General features: G+C 38.1%; 1 protein-coding gene across 1 annotated transcript in view; it reads right to left on the bottom strand.

Annotated features, from left to right (window-relative positions):
- Positions 1-13,645: 13,645 nt before the first annotated feature.
- Positions 13,646-25,090, bottom strand: part of LOC104279402 (calcium-activated potassium channel subunit alpha-1-like) — a gene marked incomplete at its 5' end in the record, with an annotated part of 104,638 nt that continues 93,193 nt past the window's right edge. The window contains 4 exons of the mRNA XM_009876676.1: positions 13,646-14,491; positions 20,174-20,202; positions 22,285-22,509; positions 24,221-24,339. Of these exons, the coding sequence (XP_009874978.1) occupies positions 14,340-14,491; positions 20,174-20,202; positions 22,285-22,509; positions 24,221-24,339 (525 nt within the window). The remainder of the gene's footprint in view (positions 14,492-20,173; positions 20,203-22,284; positions 22,510-24,220; positions 24,340-25,090) is intronic.

The following is a 25,090-nucleotide window of genomic DNA, read 5'->3' as shown; positions in this document are numbered from 1 at the left end:
ATAGAGAGTATTATTTTTGCTCTAAATTAATGATCTCAGTCTAATCCTTATAATTATGTCTTCACAGCATTTATAGCCAAGGGACAGATGATTTAACCAGCTGGAGAGTCTCAGTCCTACTAGGAATAGGCCTCTAGGTCAGGGGTATATTAATGACAGAACTGATGGAGGGTGATGAGCGGATCCTGCAGCCTCCAACACCACTGAATTGATTTCAATGAAATCTATAGGAAAAAAAAAAAACAACTTCCAGCTAATAACTATGCAAATCATACTGCAATACAGCTATTCTCATGACTGGAAGCACTTCTGTTGTTTGTTTTGGAGTGGGCTGGGGCAGATGTATCAAAGCCCAGACCATATATAAACTCTCCAGCAGTTCCCATATAGCATGCCACAGTGTTTGAAAGGAGCAATAGGAATGAAGTTTATATCCATTTCTCCAGTACTCTTATTCTGTGACAGCTGAGATGGAAAAGATCCTGTTTTGTAGATCATTCCTCAGGAGTATGATAGTGGTAGGAGTAGTAGTAGAGTATTAAACAAATATTAAAACTACCACATACAGCTATGCTACATTTGATAGGGCATAAGACTAAGCATGTTGGAATGCTAATACTTGCTGCTATTTATGTTAGAAAAGTATGTTTTATTTAGTCATGCCATACCCTGACTCTTTTCATTCTGAAAGGGATCTCCAGTATCTTTGATATTTCTAGCAAAGGTGAATGAAAAGCTTAGTTTATAACACGTGTAGATTTTCACATTGTTTATAGAGACAGTTGTGACGTGTTAGTTGCAAACAAAGGGTGTAAGGCTGATAATTGACTTGAACTAAGAATGCAAACTAGAAAGGACAACAATCCTTTACTTAGACCTTCTCCCTCACCCAGCAAGCAGTTGGTTTCCTGCTGGGCAGAGCAGTGTTTTTCAGTGAGATTCGGGAGGTCAAAGAAGCATTACACAGCCCAGCCTGCTGATTTCTCTACAAAACACCCTGCGGGCATTCAAGCATACGTTAACAGAACCATTTCTTGAAAGTCCAGCTACCACAGATGGAACAAATGGCTGTAAGGAGTTTCGTCTCTTGGTGCTATGATCTTCCCTGCAAATTCTTTGGACAGAGTCCAAGTACAAGAAAGCATCTGCAGAACCTGAAGTGATGAAGTACTGTATCCTTGCAGAAACTGATCCAACACTGCAGGGAAAGATGACTGCTGAAGCAATCAGTGAATTTAAAAGGATTTCTTTGTCACACTTGCATCCATGCAAATGACTGAGTTACCCAGCTCCCCAGACCTCTACCCAGCTCCAAATCCCTTCCTGTCAAACCTCTGCAGCTCCACTGTCAGGTGTAATAGTCTACACACCTAAGAATCTCTTTGCCTTCCAGGCTTCCCAGGCAGGCCAGAAGTTTTTAAACGATTTGATAATTTTATTAATCTGCTTGGATTTGGTTCTGTAAAATGCTGTTTCTCAAGAAGTAATTCACCAGTATGGGAGACTATGTGATAGCCTAACGTGATGGCTTTCTGGGTTTCCCTAAATTCCACTGTCTTACACATATTTATTATTTCTCCATTGCAGCTATGTCCATATAAAGGACGATGAAAGGATGGGAGTTTGCATTATCTGGCTAGAATTTTGCAGAAGCAGCAATGAAGTTTTCACATTATGAGAAGACAGAACAGAGATGGCTGATCATATGAAGTGAGGGCATAGGAAATGAATTTTACAGCACACTTCAGAAAGTCCATCAAAAAAAAGTTATCTTTGAAACAATCTCTTCCTCAGTGGGAAAATATATATGTGCAAATCATGACCTTTCTTGGTTTTAACTGGTATCACCAAAGTTATCTCTGAAGTGTAGGAACCAGCTTTGTTTTCATCAATTCCAAATATTAGACCACTATGATACTGGCTTTTAAAAAAGCTTTGCATTCAAGCTATAAGCCTAGGGTGGAGGGCTACCTAATTCAACCTGCATGGATTGTACACCCTACAGATAAATTCTTTGATCCTTGTTAAAACCAACATTTACTGATTTGTTTTGCACTCTACCTTGAGATAAATGCATTTCAGAATATATATGTTGTAATGTTTCTGTCTTTTCAGAAGAGTTTGCTGGATAACACTTGAATGAGTGCACTGAGATATGTTTACAGTTTCTCAACAATTAGAAGTTTCAAATACAATATATTATTTTACAAGTCTTTAGTGTAGTTTGATTTGCAAACCTCTATGGAGAGTCTAAGGCAATGATGTCGGAAATAAGAGTTTCTTCTTCTAAGCAGGAAAATAAAGTGGAAACTGAATAAAGTAGCAAAAACCTGTAGTGCTCTGGTATGTTGATCTCTCTCCAACACATCGACGGGGATGCTTTGAACTCCCTCTCCCACTGACTGTAAGATCTTTTTGACAGAGACTGAAAGTGTCTGCTACTGGACACTAGTGTCTAGTTGCTGGAAATAAGTGAGAAAGTAAGAACAGGCAGACTGCATCCAGACATAGATGAAAATTTTTGTGTAGTGGATGTTCTGAAAATAAGTTACAGTAATACACATGTTATTTCAGGCCTGAGCATGGGTCAGAAAAGTACATACACCCAGAAACCATGCTTAGGACCTAGCTTTGCTGCAGAAACTCTACATACTTCAAATCCTCTTGGATAGATAATTAAAGTTTTTTCTGACTTAACCAAGTCTGCAGGAAATCTTTGCCAAAGAAATCTGCCTATATTGTTTCTCATTTTGTTATGTTTGGGTATTGTGTAATGTCCTGGTTTGAGAGCTCCAGGATGAAAGTTCTGTAAGGCTGCCTGGCCCTGGTGGCAACCACAGTGGGGGAGGGAGGCAGCTGTGCCTATGGGAAGGAGAGGCTGGGTCAGGTGACCCAAATGGACCAATCACAGTGTTCCTTCCCATGGTGCTCAGTATAAAAGGGCCCCTAAGAGGAGCCCTGGGGCCATTATTGCTGCTGTGCTGGGAGGATTGCCTCCAGCTGTTCATCATCTATCCCTGTGCTGCTGGTGCTCCCATCTCCTGTTTTCACTCTGCAGAGGAGCACCATTCATCAGGACAGGTGCTTCCAGTCTTAGTTATTTGCTCCTGTTCATTTTTCCCCATTTTCTTTCACAGCTAGAGTTTATCAGATGTATAATGCCAAGCTGTGAGGCGTTGGTCCTTGGGCTAGCGTATGAAACACAGTGAAGTTGCTGTATAAGAGAGTAAAGATCACATATAATTATTACAGAAAACAAAGAAAGTCTGAATATTAATTCAGAGCTGTTCACTTAACAAAGGCCAGCCTATGGCAGTGCAGTTGTGTTTAAACATAAGCGCTGGCTTCAGAAACGGTGTTCTTCCTTAGAAGGAACCTGTGAGACAGACAAGCAACAGAGGATACACACTCTATATTTTCTCCTTTCGGTCCCTTAATGGGGATAGTAATAAGTTTCAGTAACCTGTCAGTCACCATTCTTAAAGAGGATGAAGTGGGAAGGAAGAGCCAGGATCAAAACCTGCATAGTTTTATCAAACACTCACCATGAATGCACAATTCCTTTTCTTCTGATACTCTGTGAAGATTTTCTCACTTGATTTCACTCACTCACATTTGTAGTTTATCTTTAGCGTGCAACTACATGACAAATGCTCTCTAGTAGCAAATCCAGGCTAAGAAGATGTGGGTCCCAGCCATGCAGCCTTTCCCTGATCTCCAGGTTTTACACGGGACAGAGCCAGCAAACAGCAAGCCAGGGAGAAAACAATCTCAAGAAAGGGCTCTAGAGGAGAAAACACGCTGCTGATTTGGAATCTAAGCCTCATTCCTTCCTTCCACCCTATTTCCTGAACAAGATGCGTATGGGGAGGTGTCTCACATCCCAGCTTGCTTAGGACAGCGTGGGTTTTGCCCTCTGTCCAGGAGTAACTTACCTCTTGCACTGTAGGACAACCGAAGTCCCATTGAATATGAGTAGCAGGATTCACTCTTGTTCTTTGTCTGCTGGGCATGCAGCTTTTCAGACAATAACACGTGAAGTTTTCTGAGGCTATTCAAGAACTTTATTACGTATTATATCAATCACATCTCTTCTATACATCTACAAAAGAATAAGGTAGCAGGAGCTGCTGAAACATTTTCCATTTCAATAGCAAGTTATTTTTCCCATTTTTTTTTCATCTTTCTTTTAACCGCTTAGGGTCACAGAGTGGCTTCCTATTCCTGTATGGAATAGGCTCTCCTTGCAGCCAAATACTGTGGCACTGGCAGTCAGTCTAGTCCCAAAATATTTGAGTCTTCTCTTCTGCTACAAGCTGAGGTCTCGCTGGCCCAGCTCAGCATTATAGGAAAACTCCACTCAAAAGCGTAAGTCTCCACTGATGTCCCTGCAGTTACTAGAACTTTTTGGGACACCGAGCTCAGTGCTGTGAGCCCTATAATGTAATACAGGGGAAGAGTAGTTAGAAGTGTCCTCATGACAAGGCTTATCTTCATGAGTAAGGGACGGTGTTAGCTTTAGATGACTCTGGGAGGTAGTCTGCAGCCTACAGGGCAAATGGTAAGTTGTCTGTCACCTACTATACTGCCCAATGATATTTTTTATATTGTTATTATTATATTCCATTGAGATTTTTTTTTTAGTGATGTTCTCTATACTTAAGAGCTCAAGGCTGTGGGATTAAATTGATTTATGATTTTTTTTCAAAGACATTACGAACCACATAGCTGTAGGCCATGCAAGTCAATATTGGTTAGAAGCAAAGAGTTTACATCTGTCTTAGCAAAACATCTGACACATACCTGCTCCTCTAACAGTGCTGCATATATCAATGATCCAGCCCACTACTGCCTTTTGCTGCTCAGCAACAATCCCACCACCAACCCAAAGGAATCCACAGCCCTACAAAATGCTCAGAAAGCTGTCTTTCGGCTACTATACATTTCTCATCTCACCTCACGATGCCTTTTTGTTCTTTCTTAGAATACTATGTGTCAGTCAATCCTGCTTACATTCAGAAAAAGTGGGAAAAATGAACTGGTTCTATATAAATCTGGCTTTCCAATTTATGCATTTCCCTTAATGTGTAATATATAGGCCACCTGGTGTAACCACAAAGTGACAGGCTCTGGTTTACGGCTGTTTAGCAAACAAAACTGTAGTGGCATGAGTGCTATCAACTAATCCCTGCAGCTGCACGGCCATGCGGGGCTAAAGTGGAGGTTAGAGGCCATAAACTCAGCATACACACACTGCCCACACCTGTTCAAGCATCATTTAGCAGATATGTTGTAAAACAACTACAGCCTTGTAACAAGATTCATATTTTCCTTTTTTTTAAGATGTTAGCCATTTCTAAAGATAGTTAAGGTTCAGGGAGAGAGAGGTAATCCAATGTTAGCCTCATCATTTTGCCTTTAAATTGTAAGATCTGGGAAGGAAGCTGGGTTCTTCCATGGTATGCGGGGGGAAAAAAAAAAAAGTCGTTGGTGACTTTTTGAAAGCAATGCGTCATGTCACCAAATTTTCATCCTCTGTCATTAACTATTATTTCACTGTTGCTGGCAAAATTTGTGAGCTTGCAAAGATGAAAGTTTGGATGTCTGTCACACATGGTAATTGTTAATTGGTTAAGGCCTCACTTAATATCTTTGCCTTTCCCTTAATACTTAGAAATAGGCCTGAACATCCCTACTTCTGAAGTGAGAGAAGATTTACAGTCTGTCTTAAAAAACAAAACAAAACAAAACCAAACCACACTTTTTTCTCTGGGAGCTGCAGGTGGCTTTGTGGTAAGTAAGGGAGGACTGGAAGGAGATGCATTTTTTGTCTTTGTGGTGTGTGGGTGGCGTTTGTTTGTTTGAGTTTTTTTTTGTATTGCTATGAAAGATTATGTCAAACGTTTGACCTTTCCTTTGGGCTGTGTAGCAGAGGTTTGTGTCACAGTTTCCCTGTCCCTTAAAGGCATTGTTTCAATACACAAAGCTATTCTTATGAAATCACCTCCTTAGCTTGAGGTGAGCATGTCCCAAATCATGTGTTTGCAATTAAAACAAATAACAAAAAATTATATTTATTATGATATGAAGAAAAGCCAATAATCCTAATTAAAGGATTGTAAGAGAGTATCAGGACTGCCTCGTAATCCAGAAAAGGTGAGAGCATTCACTGCAACCACTTTCTGGCCAGGACTACCGTGTCGTTCCAGGGGAACTGCGTAGGGTGCTGCTCAGTCCAACCTTCGTACTGATGAGTAACAACAGGGCTGTAGTTACTCAAGAAAACAGCTTCTTACCTTAGCTATTCTATGGTTGGGTTTGATTTAAGTGTATATAGCAAGCTGTGCTATATAGGCATTAAGACCCTAAAAAAATTAGTAGCTAGCAACATATATGAGTAGATATAAATATACATGGCCAAAGGCACACACATATATTCATGGACGACTCTGCCAGACACCTGATTAAACCTGTGATGAAGAATTAGCTTCCCATCTTAAAACGGGTACCTGCTTATGGTGACTTATATGGCTATCCCTTACTTCCTTGTTGTTACGCTTCTTCAGTAATTAGAAGTGAAGCTTACTCATTAGTGCTTGACATCACGAAGGGATGAGGTCAAGGAGTAACATCTGAAGCAGACCTGGTATACGTCTCTGTGTAGATTTACTAAAATGGAGTAATCCTTTCATTGAACTGTTCTGGACAGAAATCACGTTTTACCGTACTTAAACTCCCTTTTCCAGTGAGAGTGTCTAAGGATGGTTTTTGACAGATGTATTCAATGAGAGCTAGATCATTTTATTACACAGTTCTCCACAGTCCTGCACAAATACTGTTGTGCATTGATTGCCCACATCCCAAACATGCTAATTCCTTAAGAAACCACCAGTGCAGCCATTTTATACCAAGTTCTTTAAGTCTTTTACATACAAGTTAGGAATAATTAATTATTTGTAGGGGTTTTAGATGCTTAACTGAGTCTTCTGCAGTGCTCTGCTCATCTTCTTGCCTCTCCATGATTCAGAATCAAACAAGGTTTAATCATGTTGTGGTGGATAATAAATGACTGTGGTGATGCTACAGCACAGAAGATTAATTTTGTCAGCTTTAATAACAAGGCTATTTAAATAGTGGAATGCCAGCCACATGCATGTAATCTTAAAGACTCCATAAGGAGTTTTTATCAAACTTAAAAATATATAGTTGTGTGTAGGACTATGTCTAATTCCTGCACTGCAATAGAAGAAGCACAGTCTAAATCTTACCAAAAACTTTTAAATGCACTTGTCATGAGAGATTACAAAATCTTTGGACTGCTTAGCAAAATTATCGGTCCATCATAATCTGATCTGTAAGAGCTAAAGGTGCCATGAGATGCACTGTTCAACCATATAAAGTGGCTAAATTATGCCAGGTTATAATTGTACTTGACCACATAAAAGTGGTGATAGGGTGACATGTGTTGTTACTGCAGAATTATTCCTTTACAGCCCTCACTGCATCCTCCAGGGCAGCTGATATTAATTATTATTAGAAAGGAGCTAATTCCGAAGCATGAGCAAAAGAGAAAGGCAGCTGGGTTAGTCTTTGCACAATGTATTAATAGCATTGGTTTCAGGACTAAAGTATTATTCATAACTTGGTGATATATGTTGCTTAACTTAATGGGCCACAGCCTGTCTCAAAGAGAAAAAAGAAACCACAGCAATCTCTCCTTCTTTTAGAACACAAATACATAAATTTTAATCTGAGAAAAATACAAAATGAAACCATGTACAAGTTATGTACAAACCCTTTTTACAGGACAATATATTTATCACTGGATATTACATATGACAAAGTCAGGTAGATCATTTCTGAGCACCAGCATTTGTTCTCTCTCACCAACCCATAATGGTAAAAAATAAATTAATGAAGTCATACTCCTTTTTCTTGATGAACTTTTAAGTTATGATAGCTGGTTCCACTCCAGAATTATATCTAGACATGTGTAGCCATCAAAATACACTCTGTGTGTATATGTATATATACACACACATATATATATGTTTGCATGTGTGTTTTTTCTGAAGGAAGAAAAAAAAAAATCAGCTTTGACCTCTACAGAAATGCAAAAATTAAATTATTTCAACTTTTTTTTTTTTTTTTTGGACAGAGGTTAGTTTATTTGCATTGACTAAGTATGTGTGTCCCAAGCTATAACATGGCAGAAGCGGCATTTTTAATTGCTACTTAAGGACAACTTGAGATGATAACTTCTGTTGACCTTTTCATGTAATTCCTCTTAGCTATTATCCAGCCAACAAAGTACTCATATGCCAAAGTTTTGGTTTCTGAAATATCTATTTCTATTACATGTGTTCAACTGCCTAATATGTTGTGTTGTGTTTTGGTTTTTTAAGTTACAAAGAACTCCTCTAAAGTGCATAGACTGAAGCAGTAGGAAGCTCTCTCTCAACCTCACAAAGGTTCTAATTAGTTGCAGCATTACTGTGTTTAGCTTAAGTTAGCTATTGTTCTAAATTAGACCCAAAGTGAAAAAATGTATTTTATATTTTCTTCCTTACTCCTATCCCTTCTCACTTTGTTAACAGTATTAGTTAACAGTTAACATTAATACACCGTTATACAAAACATACATTAGACCAGCAGTTCTATCTATTAACTTCAGTGGAATTTACTTGGTTACATAGACTACTGCACTTTATAGACTATACAGTTTTTGTGTGGCTGCATGATCTATAGCAGAGAGAATCTTTGCAGAATAGATAGAGTACGTATATGAATATAGCTTGGATAAATGCCAGGGCAAAATTGCCAATACTATAGGCCCACGCACCATCCTAGCCAGTGGCCACAGCTGAGCAGCGACTCCAGTCCTTTCCTTATTTCGGATGGGGGCTGTACCCACATCTACTAGTATTGCTCAGTACAAAAGGACTACAAATACTATGCCTGCTAACTGAATATGAGGAGGCCTGGTGTGCATAAGTAATGTATGAAACACCATACCCCCTAAGCCTGTGATTTTTCACTCTTAGAATTAAAAAAATAAAAATAAAATTAAAAATTAAAAAAGAGCTTGTTCATATATTGAGGATATTAGTAGTTCACATGTCAGGGAGAGGAAAATAAAAGAAGGAATATAAAGACCTCTTCTTTCCCCTAAATTTTTCTATCCATATGCCATTGACTTTGACAGCTATTCCCAGGCCAATCCACTGCAACACAGGGAAAGATTTTTTATTTTCACTTTGTCCTGTTCATCGCCTTTCACACATTTAGTTATTTTGTTTAAGCACATTTAAAATGGGAAATGAAAGGTGAGACACACACTCCTTCTGGTGCTAAAGAAAATCACAATGATAACAACAGTGTTAAGAATAACACACCACACACACGCGCACACATACTGATCTCAATATGTATTCATTTCAAATACAGAGCAATCCAGATGCCCTTAAGAACCTGCTTCTTGATAACATAATTTAAATACCTGCTCTCTGTTTAACTGATGTGAGTCAGCTAAGGCAGGGTGTTTGCTAATACATTGATGGAGTCACTGGTGAGTGCTCAAGCAGTGGAAATATGCATAATTACCCATTTGTAAATTATTGCTTTTTTTAATGCATTAGTTTATGCATCCAATTATTGCAGTAGTTGTTAGATGTAGTTCATGTATACAAAAGCTTTTCGCTGTGAATAAGAACACACTATGCTTTCCCCTCCTTCTATGATGTTATGAAGAGTTCAAGAAATGCAAATCTTCCTTATACTGGCTCCAAACCTCCACAACCACCTTCCAACAACCTATAATGAGAGGCTATAGGCAATACTTGTGTACTGTCTCTTCTATATTATTTGCAAACTACTTTTCCCCTTTTCAAAACTGGGCTGAGGTAAATTAAGTCTTTTCACCTCCATGCTGCCGGAATTATTGGGTCTAAACCTTGTTTCATGTACTGGCTCAGCTGCTACAACAGCCTGTAAGCTGCTGAAGACATCAACTCTGTCAAGATATCTGTGTGGCTTTAATAAGGTTACATGGGATCCTCATCACCCGGAATCTCATAGCCTTCACCTTGTATAATAAATACAGGCTCTCCTATCTGTGATAAACTGCAAAGAGCTACGTGCTTACAAGTTTGAGGACTTGGCTGTGTCCTCTCACCCCCTGCTTTCGGTGGCCCTACATACCCAGCTTTTGGGCTTCATAGGGCTTGCAGTGTCCCCTTTGTGTTACACGTTGCCCATGAACCTGTAGCCATGTTACTGGTCATGCCCCAAGTCAAGGGGTTTGTACTGTCTGCCACATGTGCCTTCTACTGTTTGGCCATCATTGCTGATGATTTGAAAGAAAAAAAAAAAAGCTGTTAAAACAGATGTGACAGTTTTAGAAAGTTTTTGACAACTACAAAGAAATGTTTGCACCTTTTTTTTTTCTTAGTAATAAATATGTTGCATACTTAGGCTCTTACAAGCAACATCAAGACCTTAAAAGTGTATTTAGACTCTTCTTTATACCTTAACTTTTGCTGCGCTTGGCACTTGCCACCAAAAGAGCAACCTGTTCGCAGACAGCTTTTAACCCTTTTATTTTAGTGCTCAGGGGTTTCAGGGGACAAATTAAAATAGCCACAAGACAGAGGGACAGCAGGCTTTCTTGCAACATGGGAGCAGGCATGGGCCTGGGTGTGGGGAGGGGCAGGAGCACGCGCCCTTGTCAGCAGTGCAAGAGGGCTCTGCACTTACTGTCTGTGCACTGAGCTCACAGACCTAACAGAAGAGCTGTTCTTGGGCCAAAGCAGGAGGAAACTGTGGGTGTAATTCCTCCCTGTGCTAGCCTGTATGTCACATATTTTTTTCTTAGTGGTGTCTCTTTACCCTTCCAGGAAAAACTCCAAAATGGCCATCCTCTTGTGATGACTTTGTATGACATATATACATCCCCATATGTACATGTGTGTATACAGACACACACACACACACACGCACGCACAGACACACGCACGCACAGACACACACAGACACACAGACACACAGACACACAGACGCACCCTGCCACACACAGATACACACACAGAGACACACACACACACACACATACAGAGATCTGTTTATGTGTGGACATGCATCTATGCAGACACACACACACACCCCCCCCTTCTTGCCCCAGTACATGATTTACCAAAAAAAAAAAAACCCACCAAAAAAAAAAAACTTGTTTAGCCTATATTAATTGTACATGCAATTAATGAAAAAGTTGACATTCCTTTCCTCTTGGTTTATTGTCTTTTGAGAAAGAAGGAAAACTTCTTGATAAAGATCAAAACCTTATTTCTACATCAATCATCATGATCTGTCAGCTGTCATTCAGGCCACTTTCCCAGCCACTTGCCTTGATATAACTGCACGTAGCCAACTACTTGGGCTTGGCCTTATTGTCTTTAATGGCTGAATATCAAACAGGTTTTCTACATGTTCCCCCATTTAACTCGCAGAAGACATATGATCATCAGAAAAGGAGTAAGAAGATTATTGATTGCTCTTAGCCTTTCTGTTATTGGGAAATGCAAAACAATAACTATAGTTTTTTGGCTCTATCTTGCTCTCTAGAGTGTTGGTCTGTCTATCTGTCATTACACATGGAACTATTTGTGCTGGGAGAGAGCTTGAGTGTATCAGGTCATCTTCTTGATTTATGTACAGCTTGGTTTCTTTGGGTGTGACAGTTGAACTAGACAAAGACACACACAAACCTTGGGAGTGCATTTGATTCATTAGTAATTGTTATCCGGTGAATGCTCACTTCTGAAGGAAGAAAACTCAGAAATGGCACTGTGCATGATAAAGTGTAAGATATGATGTTTTATGCTCCTACAGTAAACACTCGTCTTCTAAGAAAAAAAAAAAAATTTTACAAGTACTTGGTGAAGTTGAACACAAATTTCCAAAACTGTCCTGTATTCAGGACCAGCTTTTTTTTCTTCACTCTGTGTATAATTCAAATGCAGTTCATAAATGAAAAAGGAGCACTGACTTCAAAGAAAAGGCTTAACATGACCCAACGCAGAAACTAGATGTCGATTATAATGTGCCACTAGCTGAAGCAGCATAGATTGGAAGATCTCACCAGAATCATCTTATGTTTTGGGGACTGTGAAATGGGTTAAACGTGGTCTAAATAATAATAAAAACTGCTTGAATAATTTTGTTACTTTATAGGAGAGTGAAATATTTTAAACAATCCAATTTTACAGATACCATATTAACAATTCTTGCCATTGTCTTTAAATAGCTATTCTACAAAATGTAACAACAAAGTAGTCACAGTCCAAGAAGTCACTCCAGAATAAAGCATATTAGGTGTTAGTATGATTATATTTGTACTGCAGCCAGTGGAGAAACATTAAAGCTGAGATAGATTAGCTTAAATGTTCGATTATACAGTGGACATCATTGTTTTCACAATAAATTCATCTGCTTTGTATTTGTTTCATTCACTGATAGTTCTCTAATGATAAAAGTACCACGGCATGTTTTATTGTGGTGTTTAACAGTTCTGCAAAATTACAAAGCCTAAAGTTAACTTGCATGATGAAAAATCTGCCTTTCCTGATGACTGGGTCCTATTTTTTTGTTTTATTCTGAATTAGCACAGCCTTTTCTTTTTCTTTTTTCTTTTTTTTTTTTTTGTTTTTACACAATTGTGTCAGATGTTGCTAATTTGAGATAGAGAGAGTTACTAAATCATTTAGAACATCAAATGCTTGGGTGGATAGATACTGCAGCACAGATATGAAACATCACATTTTTGTCTGATGGCTATATAGCTTGTTGGCAACTTTGTGAAACTGCTGACACAAAAGGCACCCTTCAAAGGCCTTTTGTAAGTTATCATAATAAATACATTCATTACTCTTTTTTTGATTTGGTTATTACTGTATTTTAACATGTGGTGTCCTAGCAAAGTGAAAAATAAAGAAAAAAAAAACCAAAACAACTGCTAAAATAAGATGTTGCGTGGTGCAGGAATTAACTGAGACGAGCATGTTGTGAGATTATAGAGCTGAGGCTAAACCAGTTTTTATCCTGATCTAAACTCACCAAAAGGAGATTCAATGTGTCATTTACCAAAGTATGGGCTATAAGCAAAGTGCAAAGATCTGGAGCTGAACCTCTATTCACCTCAGGAAGAAGTTGAACCAACTAAACAAGACCGATGCAAAGCCATCAGCACTTTTGTAGTAAGGAACCAAAGAAAACTATGGTAGATGAGGTTTGTAACTTATGATTTCATGCAGTATTTACGCACTCTGGATTAAAGCACTGTAATACATGGCAAAAGAAGAGGAACTGCCAACCTTGCCTTACTGAAATGGCTGATGGCTAATGGGAAGCGGAGTGCAATTGCCAGATTTGCCATTTATACAAGTGCTGCCTGTGAGCACATTATCTCCACCACCCGCAGTTTTGGGGGGGGGGCAACGTTCACTACATCAGTGTTGCAGAAGATTATCAAGGATGTTGGGCGTCTCCCGTTACTTGTGTGTGTGTGTGTGTGTGTATGTATATATGTGTGTGTGTGTGTGTGTGTGTGTGTGTGGGGAAAGGGTCACGGGGAGGGGGTGTGTGTGGTATTTGGACCTTAACATAACTGGCAAGATGATTTGTATATGGTAATAAAAAAAAAAAAAAATGCTTCAGAAGAATGTTACATGTACAAAAATATGACTTTCAACTTTGAAAATAAATAAATTCAGTTTATTAAGAGCTGGTGTCAATGCTGAACAAAATACACATCCTCCAGTAAAGAAACATTTTGGTGAACTGTTTTTTTTTTTCTTTTTTTTTTTTTTTTGATTTACTAAAATACAAGTTGGACCTTTTTTTTCTTTTTGTAAATATACCATTTGTCTCCCTTAATTACATGTCCTTATAGCTGTGACCATCATTCTCCTTTAAGCCAAAGACTGAGGTTTGGTGGTTTTTTTTTAATTCTTAGGAGTCTGGCCACGTATGCAGTTTTTTTAAGGGAAAATACTTGACAATGAAAAAAAAGAAAAATATATTTTTTTTCTAATAAATAAAAATAATTTAAAATGCTAGAGGCTATACATGACTAGTTTTGATTACGTTCATTTATAAATGAAATAGTTTCCAAAATATGTGGAAGCAATATTAAAGGCAGACAAACAAATATCTGTCTATTTTCCCATTAAGCTTGCCCTTCTTAACTTCTCCATCAGTGGTTCAGCATCTAAGAGGAATAAATGTCACATCACCATTCATGAAGTTTGTCAGGCTTTAAAAAAATAGTTCTGGCCTCGAAGGAGTCAACATTCATCTTCAACTTCTCTGATTGGTGGTATCAAGCTGCTTGTCGATTTATATTGATTGATCTGATTGGCCATATGAGTGCTCATAGGCTTGATTTGAATGTTTCTGGGATAGGCATTATCCGGCTCATCTGTAAACCATTTCTTTTCTGCTAAGGAGCAAAATGGGTAGAGACAGAATAAGGAGGGAAAATGAGAGTCTTAATTAGTGAAGCACATATACACATAAACACCAAAAAAAGAAAAAAAAAAAGACGGGGGAGTAGTCAGTAAAGTTCGTAGAGAAAAGGCAATCAATAGAAGGTGACTTTGACTAATTACTAGCAGTACAGTGCATTAGATTAATACCTCTGAAAATACTTTTCATGAAAAGACGATGACATGTTTGTAGATTTGATAGGAACAGCTAAAGAAAACTGTCAATATGCTAGTTTGCTTATTGAATGCAAGAGAGCTGGTTTGGTTTCTTTTCATGCTCATGTGAATACCCTCCGATTCGTTTGTTGAAAAAATGAAACAAGTAAAAGGCTAAACTGAGAATCACAGAATCACAGGATGTTAGGGGTTGGAAGGGACCTCTGAAGATCATCTAGTCCAACCCAGCATACCTAACCACTACACCATAGCCTCAAGTGCTAGATCTACTTTTTATTTTAAACACCTCCAGGGTTGGTGACTCCATCACCTCCCTGGGCAGCCTGTTCCAGTGCCTCACCACTCGTTCAGTAAAGAACTCCCTCCGAATATCCAATCTAAACTTACCCTGATGCAACTTGATGCCATTTCCCCTTGTCCTGTCATTAGTAATTAGAGAGAAGAGACCAGCACCAGTCTCACTACAGCCGCCTTTTAGGTAGTTGTAGAGGGCAATAAGGTCTCCTCTCAGCCTCCTCTTCTCCAGACTAAACAAACCCAGTTCCCTCAGCCGCTCTTCATAGGGCATGTTTTCCAGACCTCTCACAAGCCTTGTTGCCCTTCTCTGCACCCGCTCCAGCACCTTGGTGTCCTTCTTGTACTGTGGTGACCAAAACTGAGAAGCCAGGTAGAGCAGCTGGGATAAGGGCAATGCAGAGAAGGGCATGTGAGTCCATATACAGAGAAGCACCTGAAGAGTCAGAAGCTTCTCGAACCATTTCGACCTTGGGCTGGTCACAAACACTGCCTCTGGATTCATGCAAGAGAATGTAAAGAACTTTCTACAGTTGGTGATAGAATAAATAGGACTTGCATCCATGCTGCCAGGTGGCTGCGCTCCTGCACGGGATGACCATTATATTGCTACTTAGCAACCTGGCTGCCTGGGCACTGCCAGTTTGGGAAGGGGTGTGGAACAGGTCTGATGCCACAGATGGGGCTCAAATTAATCCTGAATGCCTTGGTAGAGAGAGGTGATCGGGAGACAAAGGGAGCAAGGACTTACGGGAATATTGGGAGGGGGAGCTGTTACGTTTATATTTTTTGGTGGTGTCTGTTTCCATGATCATAAGAAGAATATTATGCTACTGTTTTAGGGTGGGCTAATAATAATGTGGGAAGAGTAAGGATGCCGAGAGGCTGCAGCATTGGAGCTGTTCCCTAGCTGCTTGTGCGCGTAACCTCTGTATACTGTTGCTCATACACAGATGTGGATGAAAACTGCTTAAATTCACAAAAGAAAATAAAATTTCTTAAGCCCTTTAGAGAGCAATTACTGCTGTCTTTGCTGAATTATAGGTGTGCAACTTTACAAGATAGGTCTCTTGAAAGAAAGACTTAGAAACTCCTGGCCTCGAGAGGCTTATGGCCATTTGGTGCTTGTGCTTTGACAGGCACTTGTGAACAGGAGTCTCCATCCTCACTCTCCTTCCCCAAATTCCAGAGGTGGGTGTGCAGTGCAGTCAGCACAAATGGTGCAGGGGATGGGATTCTGCAAGGAGGGGCACACCAGAGCGGCCACTCTTACACGTATACACTACTCAGTTCCAATGGGGAACCCAAAATGCTTCAGAAGCTCGAATGTCTCAGTTGCATAATACAAATTGCCAATTTTGCTTACCACTGAAATGCTGCTGTATTAAGGCTGGAATCAGGGCAGGAGTGGAAGGAGTGCTCATTTAGAATAAATAATGAAAATAAGCAAAGCAACATGCCCCTTGAAAACCCAAGGATCGAGCACAAAAGCTCAGAAAGTGAAGTACAGAATAGAAACTGGAAGATTAGAAAGAATAAAGAACAAATATCTCTGCAAAAGTGTATAAAAATAAGGAACTAGCTTTGAATTTAGGGCCTCTAAAAACAGACTGATTTCCAGAATTACAAGACTTCTCAGTTGCTCTCATGAATATGAAATTTAAACCCCTATACTCGATGGAGATTTTAATCATTCACACGCAATGCCCCCACTTCCCAACAACAATCACAAACTCAGGAAGGTTTAATCTATTTTTCCAGATATATTTGTTATCTGTGCTTATGCTTTTTTAAAATTTTAATTTGAAAAAAAAGGAACTGCATTAAGCATTAGTGGCTTATTACTGAAAGTAAACGGAACTACTGCATGTTTTTCTTGACATTTTCTAAAATCTATTTTACTTCTGTTTAAAATGTCCTGGTCATTTGTGAGTAAGGTAAATAGCTCCCTGCCCCCATAAAGTTGCCTAAGTCTGAACAATGTTCAATCTCCCATCTCTCCCTCTCTCTCTTACCTATTATAATTAAGTTCCCTTTGATTTGAACAGATTGGACGATAGGAATTCATAATGTTACATCCTCCACACTGAAGCTAACTGATTAAGTGCTTTAAATTATTCTTCCTGACAGAATGATAAAGTTACAATCTGTTCAGAGATGATCTACAGCTTGCCAGACTCCTACCGCTTCTTTCTACATTCATTTATCTTTTTGTCAAGCAGTTTAGTGGGGGAAAAAAAAAAAAAAAAAAGAGCCTCAATTCCATAGATCTTTTAAAGTCATCAGAACATCTGAATTATTAATGAGACTTTAAGGGAATGGTTCCCTGATGGGGGCTGGTTTAGGAACGGTTGTAGGAAAAAAAATCTGGGAATGTGTACACATCAAAATAATTTCAGCTCCATTTAAAAAACCATTTAGTTCAAGTGTGACACATGAACCATTATGCATTTGTGGAAACCAATTTTATGTGATCTACGATTAAACTAACCTTTCAGAGAGGTGTAAAGTGTGATGGTTATCATGTTTTAAAAGCCTTGCAAGATCACATAAACAATTTCGAACTAACAGTTTTCTAATGGTTTGTGTTTAAAATGATTTTGAAGCAAGTTGAGCACTGTGAACTTTTATCTCTACCTTCTTTTTTAACATATGGTGCACAAACTTTCCTTACAAATTGAACTTGTTAACTCAAGCTCGTAGCAAGAAAGGGGAGAACTATGCAAGTGCTAAGGATCAGGCATGAAAACTGCACTGAGTTTCTCACTTCCATCTCCATTTCTTTCCCAGGAATTTTCAAAAGAAGACAAATATGTATTTTAATTGTTACAATAAAAATCATATCCAGGGATCTCATCTTTAAAAAGACACCATCAAGTCTCTTTCTGCTTTTCTGAAAATAAATAATAAACATAGACACCAATAGATTTTTTTTTTTGCTGTTTCTTTTTGGGGGTTTCTTTTTGCCAGTGCTGATACCTTGATCCAGGCATTATCATCTCCAGCATCAAATGCTTGGACCCAGCTTTATGCCTTTCCTGTTCCTCTTCTGTTTTTGAAATTGTGTTTGACCACATAATGATATATCTCCTGTGAAAGTCCATCGACCTCTACACTTACCTTTGAAATGTGAGCTTGACACTCCCCATCTTTACTCTTGGCCACTAAGATACTCTGCTTCCAGTTACTAAATGTCCTTCTTGGATCCCCTACACACTTTTCAATTTTATTTTATTTTTTTCTTATGGTCACGGTTTGACTTAAATAATGCTCACAGTCTTAGCACACACTTTTACGTATCTTAAACAAACTACTTTCTCTTTCGTTCAAATCAGTCCAGAAGACAGTTTTTTAAGTCTTTCTCTACTGTTATATTCATCAACTTTTTTTTTGCTTCTCTGTCATGTTCAGTCTGTTTCTCTTCCTTTTGGAATATGCATCCTGAGCCTTACCATATGTGTTTCTATGCTGTAGTGAGAACAGGCATAGTTTTCTATCTTATGTTTTCAAGAACTGTTCAAGAGAGTCCCTCATCTTCCTACGCTATTTGACGGGTTTGTTTTTGACAGAGTAACCAAAGAGATGTTGGAACTTGTATCAGAAAGCAGAAAACATTTAAATTCCTCTCAAACACTTGTGTTTGCAATGGGCTATCAGGACCCCAGTGTGTCCATGAAAGTGCTAAAGACTTCATGTTCTTATTACAAAAAAAAAATAATAAAAAATCTTGTGTAAGACTGTTCTCTGCAGCATGAAAAAGATACAAATAATCAAAGTAAAATGATCAAGACACAGATTTCTTCAACTTGTGTAATGCTCTAGCAATTCTCTCCAACAGATTTATTATTCTGATGCTTGAAAATTTCTGTCATTAATTTTGGACTAAGTAATTAAATTTGAATAAATATCACTGTGAAACACCCACGCTGAGAATGTGCCAATTTGCTAGATACGGTTTTGTGTCAACACTCAGATCAGAAAAGTTACTAAGACCCTAATTTCCATTGTTGAAACCATGCTGGGACTGATTGTAGGATGGTAGGATCTCCATTTAAAGCTTTTAAATGTCATCTCTTGACATTGGTGTTGCTTTTCCACTTTTCAAAGACTAATCAGGGTGCTTACTAAGAATGTTTGACCTGGGATAGCTTCCTGAACAAATGGGACATTTCCTGTTACTTTTCAATATAAAAAACTTCGGCAACATAATGTAGTTGATTTAAACAATCCTCTACTTGTAATGACCAGCCTCCCAATTTCATTGGTATATCAGTATCAAAAAATCTTCATCACTGTAATAAACTGTTTGATCAACTTGACTATACTTAGCAGTGAAAATTATACACTGCGTAACTAAAATTCAGAACTTTAAGACTTCTGCCCTTCGGACAGAAGATAGAGGAGAAATAGTCTTCGGTATGATTTGAATAATATAAATTTGGATCCATACTAAATATGCCTCTTCTGTTGCTCACAATGTAGACAAGATGTTTCTCTAATGCACATTTTATATTCTGTTTATATTTTTTTCTGTTTGAGCTGCACAGTTATACAAATACAATTTTTTTTTTTATAAAATCATTATGTAGTATGTGACAAGTGGCCTCCTATTAACACCCTTCCTTCCTGTGCTAAATGAAAAACAGATAAAACATTAATGGAAAAGCATTTTGGTGTCAAAGCCATTAACATTCTTCCAAAATGCATAACTGCTCTTGACTATCTTTAGTCAATATTTCCAACATAAAAAAAGGCTCATGAACATACACAGGGGACAAGGGAAGGGAAGAAAGGAATTGGAATGAGGAATGGGAAATTAAAGTAATGTCTGCACCAGGGTAGGCATCTTCACTGAGCAGGAACCTGGGTGTTTACAAAAGGAGACGTGCAATTAGAAAGGCAAGCAGATGAGAGGATAAAAAAATAAATCAGGGTTGAGCAACAGCAGCAGCAGCAGCAGCAGCAGCCAGTTTTACTTCTGGTTTGGAGTGAAAAGAAAGGCAAAAGTAAACCAACAAAACAACCAACCAACCAAACAAACCAATAACTGAATAAACTTTGTAGCTATTTTTTTTTTAATTTCACAAGTTTTCACAAGGACAAAGTTATAGAAGGAAACCCACAGCAGTTGCTAGGTCATGCAGAACCATTAATTGTCATACCTTGGCCCATTCTATTCATCCTTGTTGCACTTTAGAAAAAGAAGTAAGCTATGTAAGTTTTACAATGCTTTTAAAATGTCATATTTCCTGTTGAGCACTTTAACTGGCACATCCTTGTAGTAATAAATGTTCTTAGGGCAAAACATGATAACTTTCTTTGCAAAAAGAACCACATGAATTTGTCTTTATGACGAAGAGCAACTGTAATAGTCTCATTTGCAGGGCAGCATCCATAATTTGCAACATATTTCGTTGATAGGACTTACAGCTGCATTTGAATGCACACACACACACACACATATATATATATACTGTATTCCAATCATTATGCTTAACACTGCACAGTGGTACTCTCCACAGCCCACTTATACAGGTCCAGGTTTTGTCAGTAAAAGTGCTTGGCTTCATTGTCAATTCACACAGCAAGCAAATCTTCAAAATTATCATGCTTGGGGAAGGGAAAGGTAGAAAACAACACTAACCATAAAAGCACCTTGTCTGAATTGGCAGTTACAACACTAATCACCCTCACATCCAAGTATTTATTTTCTGTCTGCATGCTTTCTTGCTGAGTAGCCAGGGAAGGTGGTATGTGTTTCTGGCCCCCCTATCCCGGGAAACTCTTCATATGACCTAGAACTTGTTCAATATTTCAAAAGGTTGGCATTTGAAACAAAAAAAAAAAAATCCAAGCTTGAAGTATCTTTTCTACGGCTGTCTAGGATAGGTTCCTTTCCACTATTTCCTTTAGTTCCCTGTCACAATTTTTGTTTGGCTAGGTGTGTCACTGGTGAGAACCTGCAAGAAACCAAGCTCTGGCAAGTGCATAGAATGTGATGCCTCAGCACAGTGAATATTTCCACCCTGGCCCTCTCGTTCTGCTCATTAGCTGTCTAGGGCACAGCACCTTTTCTTCCCAATGGGAGAGACCATAAAGGCACTCAGTTGTTTTCCCCTGTATTGCTGCCAACTGGCATGGACCTATTGAAAAGGAACAGCTAGAAGATGGAGCAGGATTTCTGGAGGATCTTCACATATTAGGACGCTTGATGGAAGATTTATTCCACCACTCTAACATGGAAAAGTTAAACTGCTACCTGGGGAAAGGAACAAAGTCCCTTGAGATCTGATACTTAAGCATAGAAAAATGCTTGCTCTTTTCTGAACATTATTTATTCTGTACATAAGGTGACTAATTCACCTTTTAAAGACGTAAAAGTCCCAGGAAGGCAGTTTTTAATGACTTACATCCAATATTTATGATACATATGGCTTTTTATCCCAAATGTCAAAAGTGAGAGAAAATATAGCTATTCATGTGGCAGTATAAATAGACAGAATAATAATTTAATATGCAATTAGACTCTTTCTAAACTTAAATTAAACCATTGGAGTTTTACAATTCCTTGCTCAGACAGTTTCAGTGTTAAAGGGAAAAGACACTACCTCCAAAAGGCTAGTATTTTAGAGAAATTCCTTAAACAAGCAGAAAAGTCCCTGATGTTGCTTTGGTATAAAGCAGGTGCGTAGCAATAATCTATACAAATAGTGTAAGCCCTATATAATATAAGCTTTGAGAGTGAAAAATCAGCAGGGATGTTTTTGGTGCTTTTTTTTTATGGGTTAGTTTTATAAGCTTCAAATAAATGTAGCAATTCCTGTATATATGAGTATAAAAAAAACCTAGCGCAACATACATCAACACTTCTGCGCTAAATTACTTTCTTTGTGTAACTCTGACATCAAGAGCAAGTGTTCATGTTAAATATACTCTATTTTCTGATATGTAGAGTAACTGCAGTGAGTTATTTATGTTTTCAGTGTGCCTACGGGTTTAGAATTTTTCTTTCTCCCCTAGCATCATAAATAACTTTTGGTCCGTCTGCTTTGTTGCTGTTGTGCTTAAGGGTTTTATGGTGGTGAAATAAAAATGACAATCACATGCACACTGTCATACATATGCAAAATATGTGTACAAAAAGGGAGAACTCCATGGGAAAACAGGGAACACTACTGCTGGAAACATTAACTGGGGAGAATGGTTGGTGAATGCAAGTTTCACACACAGTGGGAGCAGGTACACATATCAAAGTCTATCTTCCTGCACATACTTCTGTTTTTCCCGGGAATCCCTGGTCTTAGTGCGGTTCGGTCGGTTTGCTGTTGATGGGATGGAGTGAACTGATGAGCTCTTCTTGCTGGAAGAATAGGAGGAATGGGAGGAGTGAGAAAGACTGGCCCGGGACTGGCCAGCGTTGTGGTCAAATTGCATCAGACAGAAAATCAAGTCTGTCGGCACAAGCTCAAATTCATACGGTGGGTTTGTGATGACATAACTAGAAAGAAAATAAGAAAGAAAGAAAGAGAAAGCAGGTTTAAATTTATACTAAAAAAACCCCAAACTTCTAGAGTTATCTCACAAACATCTACACAGGTTTTTGTATTTCTGTTTCCTTCAGCATGTACCTAATTTCAGCTCATGTTATGATTCAGGACCTTCTTATGTCAGATATAACTTTTTCTACGTTTTCTGTTGCACAGACATACTGTCTGTGTCAGATGTTCTTCAGGTGAATCACACCAAGACTTTTCAGAGAAGATACATACAAATCACCCTTCTTTCTCTAGCTGCATCGTAATGCAGTGACTCCAGAAAACAGAATTACACGTTGACATAAACCCAGTAAAATAGACAACAGCAACGGTATTTTAAAGAATGGTTGAAAAGCAAGGAGAAGAGGATTTTAGGTCCAGTTATATTTAAAGACATATTTGCTATGTATTTATTTAATATTTAAATACTGTTAATAGGGCAAGGGATATAGTTATTTGGCTTGTGACTGTACATGAAATAAGAAAAATACATCAGCATATCTGCAGAGAGGTTAATTTTCTTCATTCATTTCACAAATACGTGCATGGCCTTAAAGCATATCTATAAAGAGAAATCTTCACACCCAAGAATCCAGCATTGCTAAGTATACGCTCTAGGTCTGAAAGAAAAATTCTATCAATTACAAGAGTTCGCACCCTTTTCAGGGTAGGAAGGGCTTATAGACCCTGCTGCTAAATTTTTTCATGTATGTGAAAAACATATTTGAGCAAGGCAATAGGCATTTTCTGTCCAAGCAAGAAATTTATAAAAATTGACCACAAAGCTCACAACTTTTTAAATTAATTCAGTGCTCATAAGAAATCTAGCTTACCTGCCTCATGGACAGTAGTCACTTATTAATCCAACAAATAATCCCAAATATAGCAAGTATAGTGTAAATCTAAAATGAAATTTTTTTTTTCTACCCCGTTTGTCCAGACCCTTACAGGAGAAACCACTTCGGTGGGCTCTATGGTTGTTTATAGCCACATTCACCCAATAATGATGCTTTTTATGCAGAATGAAACAGTAACGGATGGTAGATTGGTGATAGTTCTGGTATGGGTCTGCGTGTGTATTTCTAGTAGGCACATAATTAAGATACATTTCAAGTAAGTTGCTAAATGGTGTTTGGTTTGCAAAGATGGAAACGTGTCTGCTCTATTTAAAGCATTGAGCTTAGCCTCGGTGCTACAGAAGTAAAAATGCAGCCTAAGCAAGACAAGGGTTTCTGCTTACTTGAAGAGATTATTATTAAATACGGATAGTACAAATAGGAAATCGAAAGGAGAAAATTTTTTAGCATTCAGGAAAGTCTAGCTTCTATAAGTTAGTATCCAGTAACTTACAGCTCATTGATATAAGCAAATGAAGTCCCTTCCTTGTGCGCAATCAGCGCATCATCATAAATTAAACAAGATAAAAATATCTTCTGAAAATTTACTTTTTTTTTTTAATTAAAACTAGATGAAAACGTATGCTATGATACCCAGTCTGTGATTTAAACTCACCTAAAGAGTCATCATGAAGTCCTTGAAGAGTTAGTTTGTGTGCCAAAGCTATGTAAATCTAAAAAAGAGCTTTCTCCATTTTTTATTAAAGGCACTGGGACATTCCTCACATAGAAGTCCAAAGGACAGTGAAGCAGAGATGTTTTAAAAGACCCAACCTACCGTTTAGTGCATTGGCTGGGAGTACTTAGATGTGCATCCCTTAATCGATAAATTCCAAAGCAAAGCATATTGTATGTTTTAAGTGCTTTACAAAATAGATCTCCGTAACAACCTCCATCCTAGAAGAAAGAAAGGAAAGGGAAAAAAAAAAGAGACAACAGCACATTTTTTTTTACTTTGTTTTCTCTGTTAACACATGTCAGGGAACAGATTTTCAGTATGAGCTTGTACAAAAAAGGACAATGTACAAATGGTCTGCTATTTGTCACATGAGAATCTTTTTACCCAAGGAAATGGACAATCTAAATGTTTTACTTCAAATCAGTAACCATGTAAAGTTATCGCTATGTTGGGGAGCCTTCGTCCATGATATGATAGTAAATTGGTAAGAGCCACTGATTTGCTTTAAGCTGGAAATATAAATTTTGACACCAAACAACGCATATTCTACAAATCACAGTAAACATGGTATTAAAACTGTTGGTATTTTTGACTCTTTTTTGGCAGTAGCCATACTGTCATCTAGAGAAATAAATGCACTGGGGAGCACAACAGAAAATAGGAGTCTGAGGGGTAAAGAGATAATAGAATATCTCCCACTGTAAAATAAATATAAGATCAAGCCATTTTTCATAATGAATATAAAATGTTTTTATTAGCCCCCACAAAAATTAGAGTTGTTAATATATACATCTAAAATACTGATTCTAAAGTAATGCCAAGGGTTAATGCATTCTGCCTTCAGTGATATAGTACAATTCAGGCTCTAGCAAAATATCATTTGAAGGATTGGTATTGCTTGCTTTACTTGTGAAAACGTTATGCTGCATCCCCAAGTGTTTTGATAAGCTGTTCATCTCAGCTATGAAT

This window comes from Apaloderma vittatum, unplaced genomic scaffold, assembly GCF_000703405.1.
Source record: "Apaloderma vittatum isolate BGI_N311 unplaced genomic scaffold, ASM70340v1 scaffold5619, whole genome shotgun sequence".
Lineage (NCBI taxonomy): Eukaryota > Metazoa > Chordata > Aves > Trogoniformes > Trogonidae > Apaloderma > Apaloderma vittatum.
Note: the sequence above shows the minus strand (reverse complement) of the source record. Positions and strands in the feature narration are given on the sequence as shown.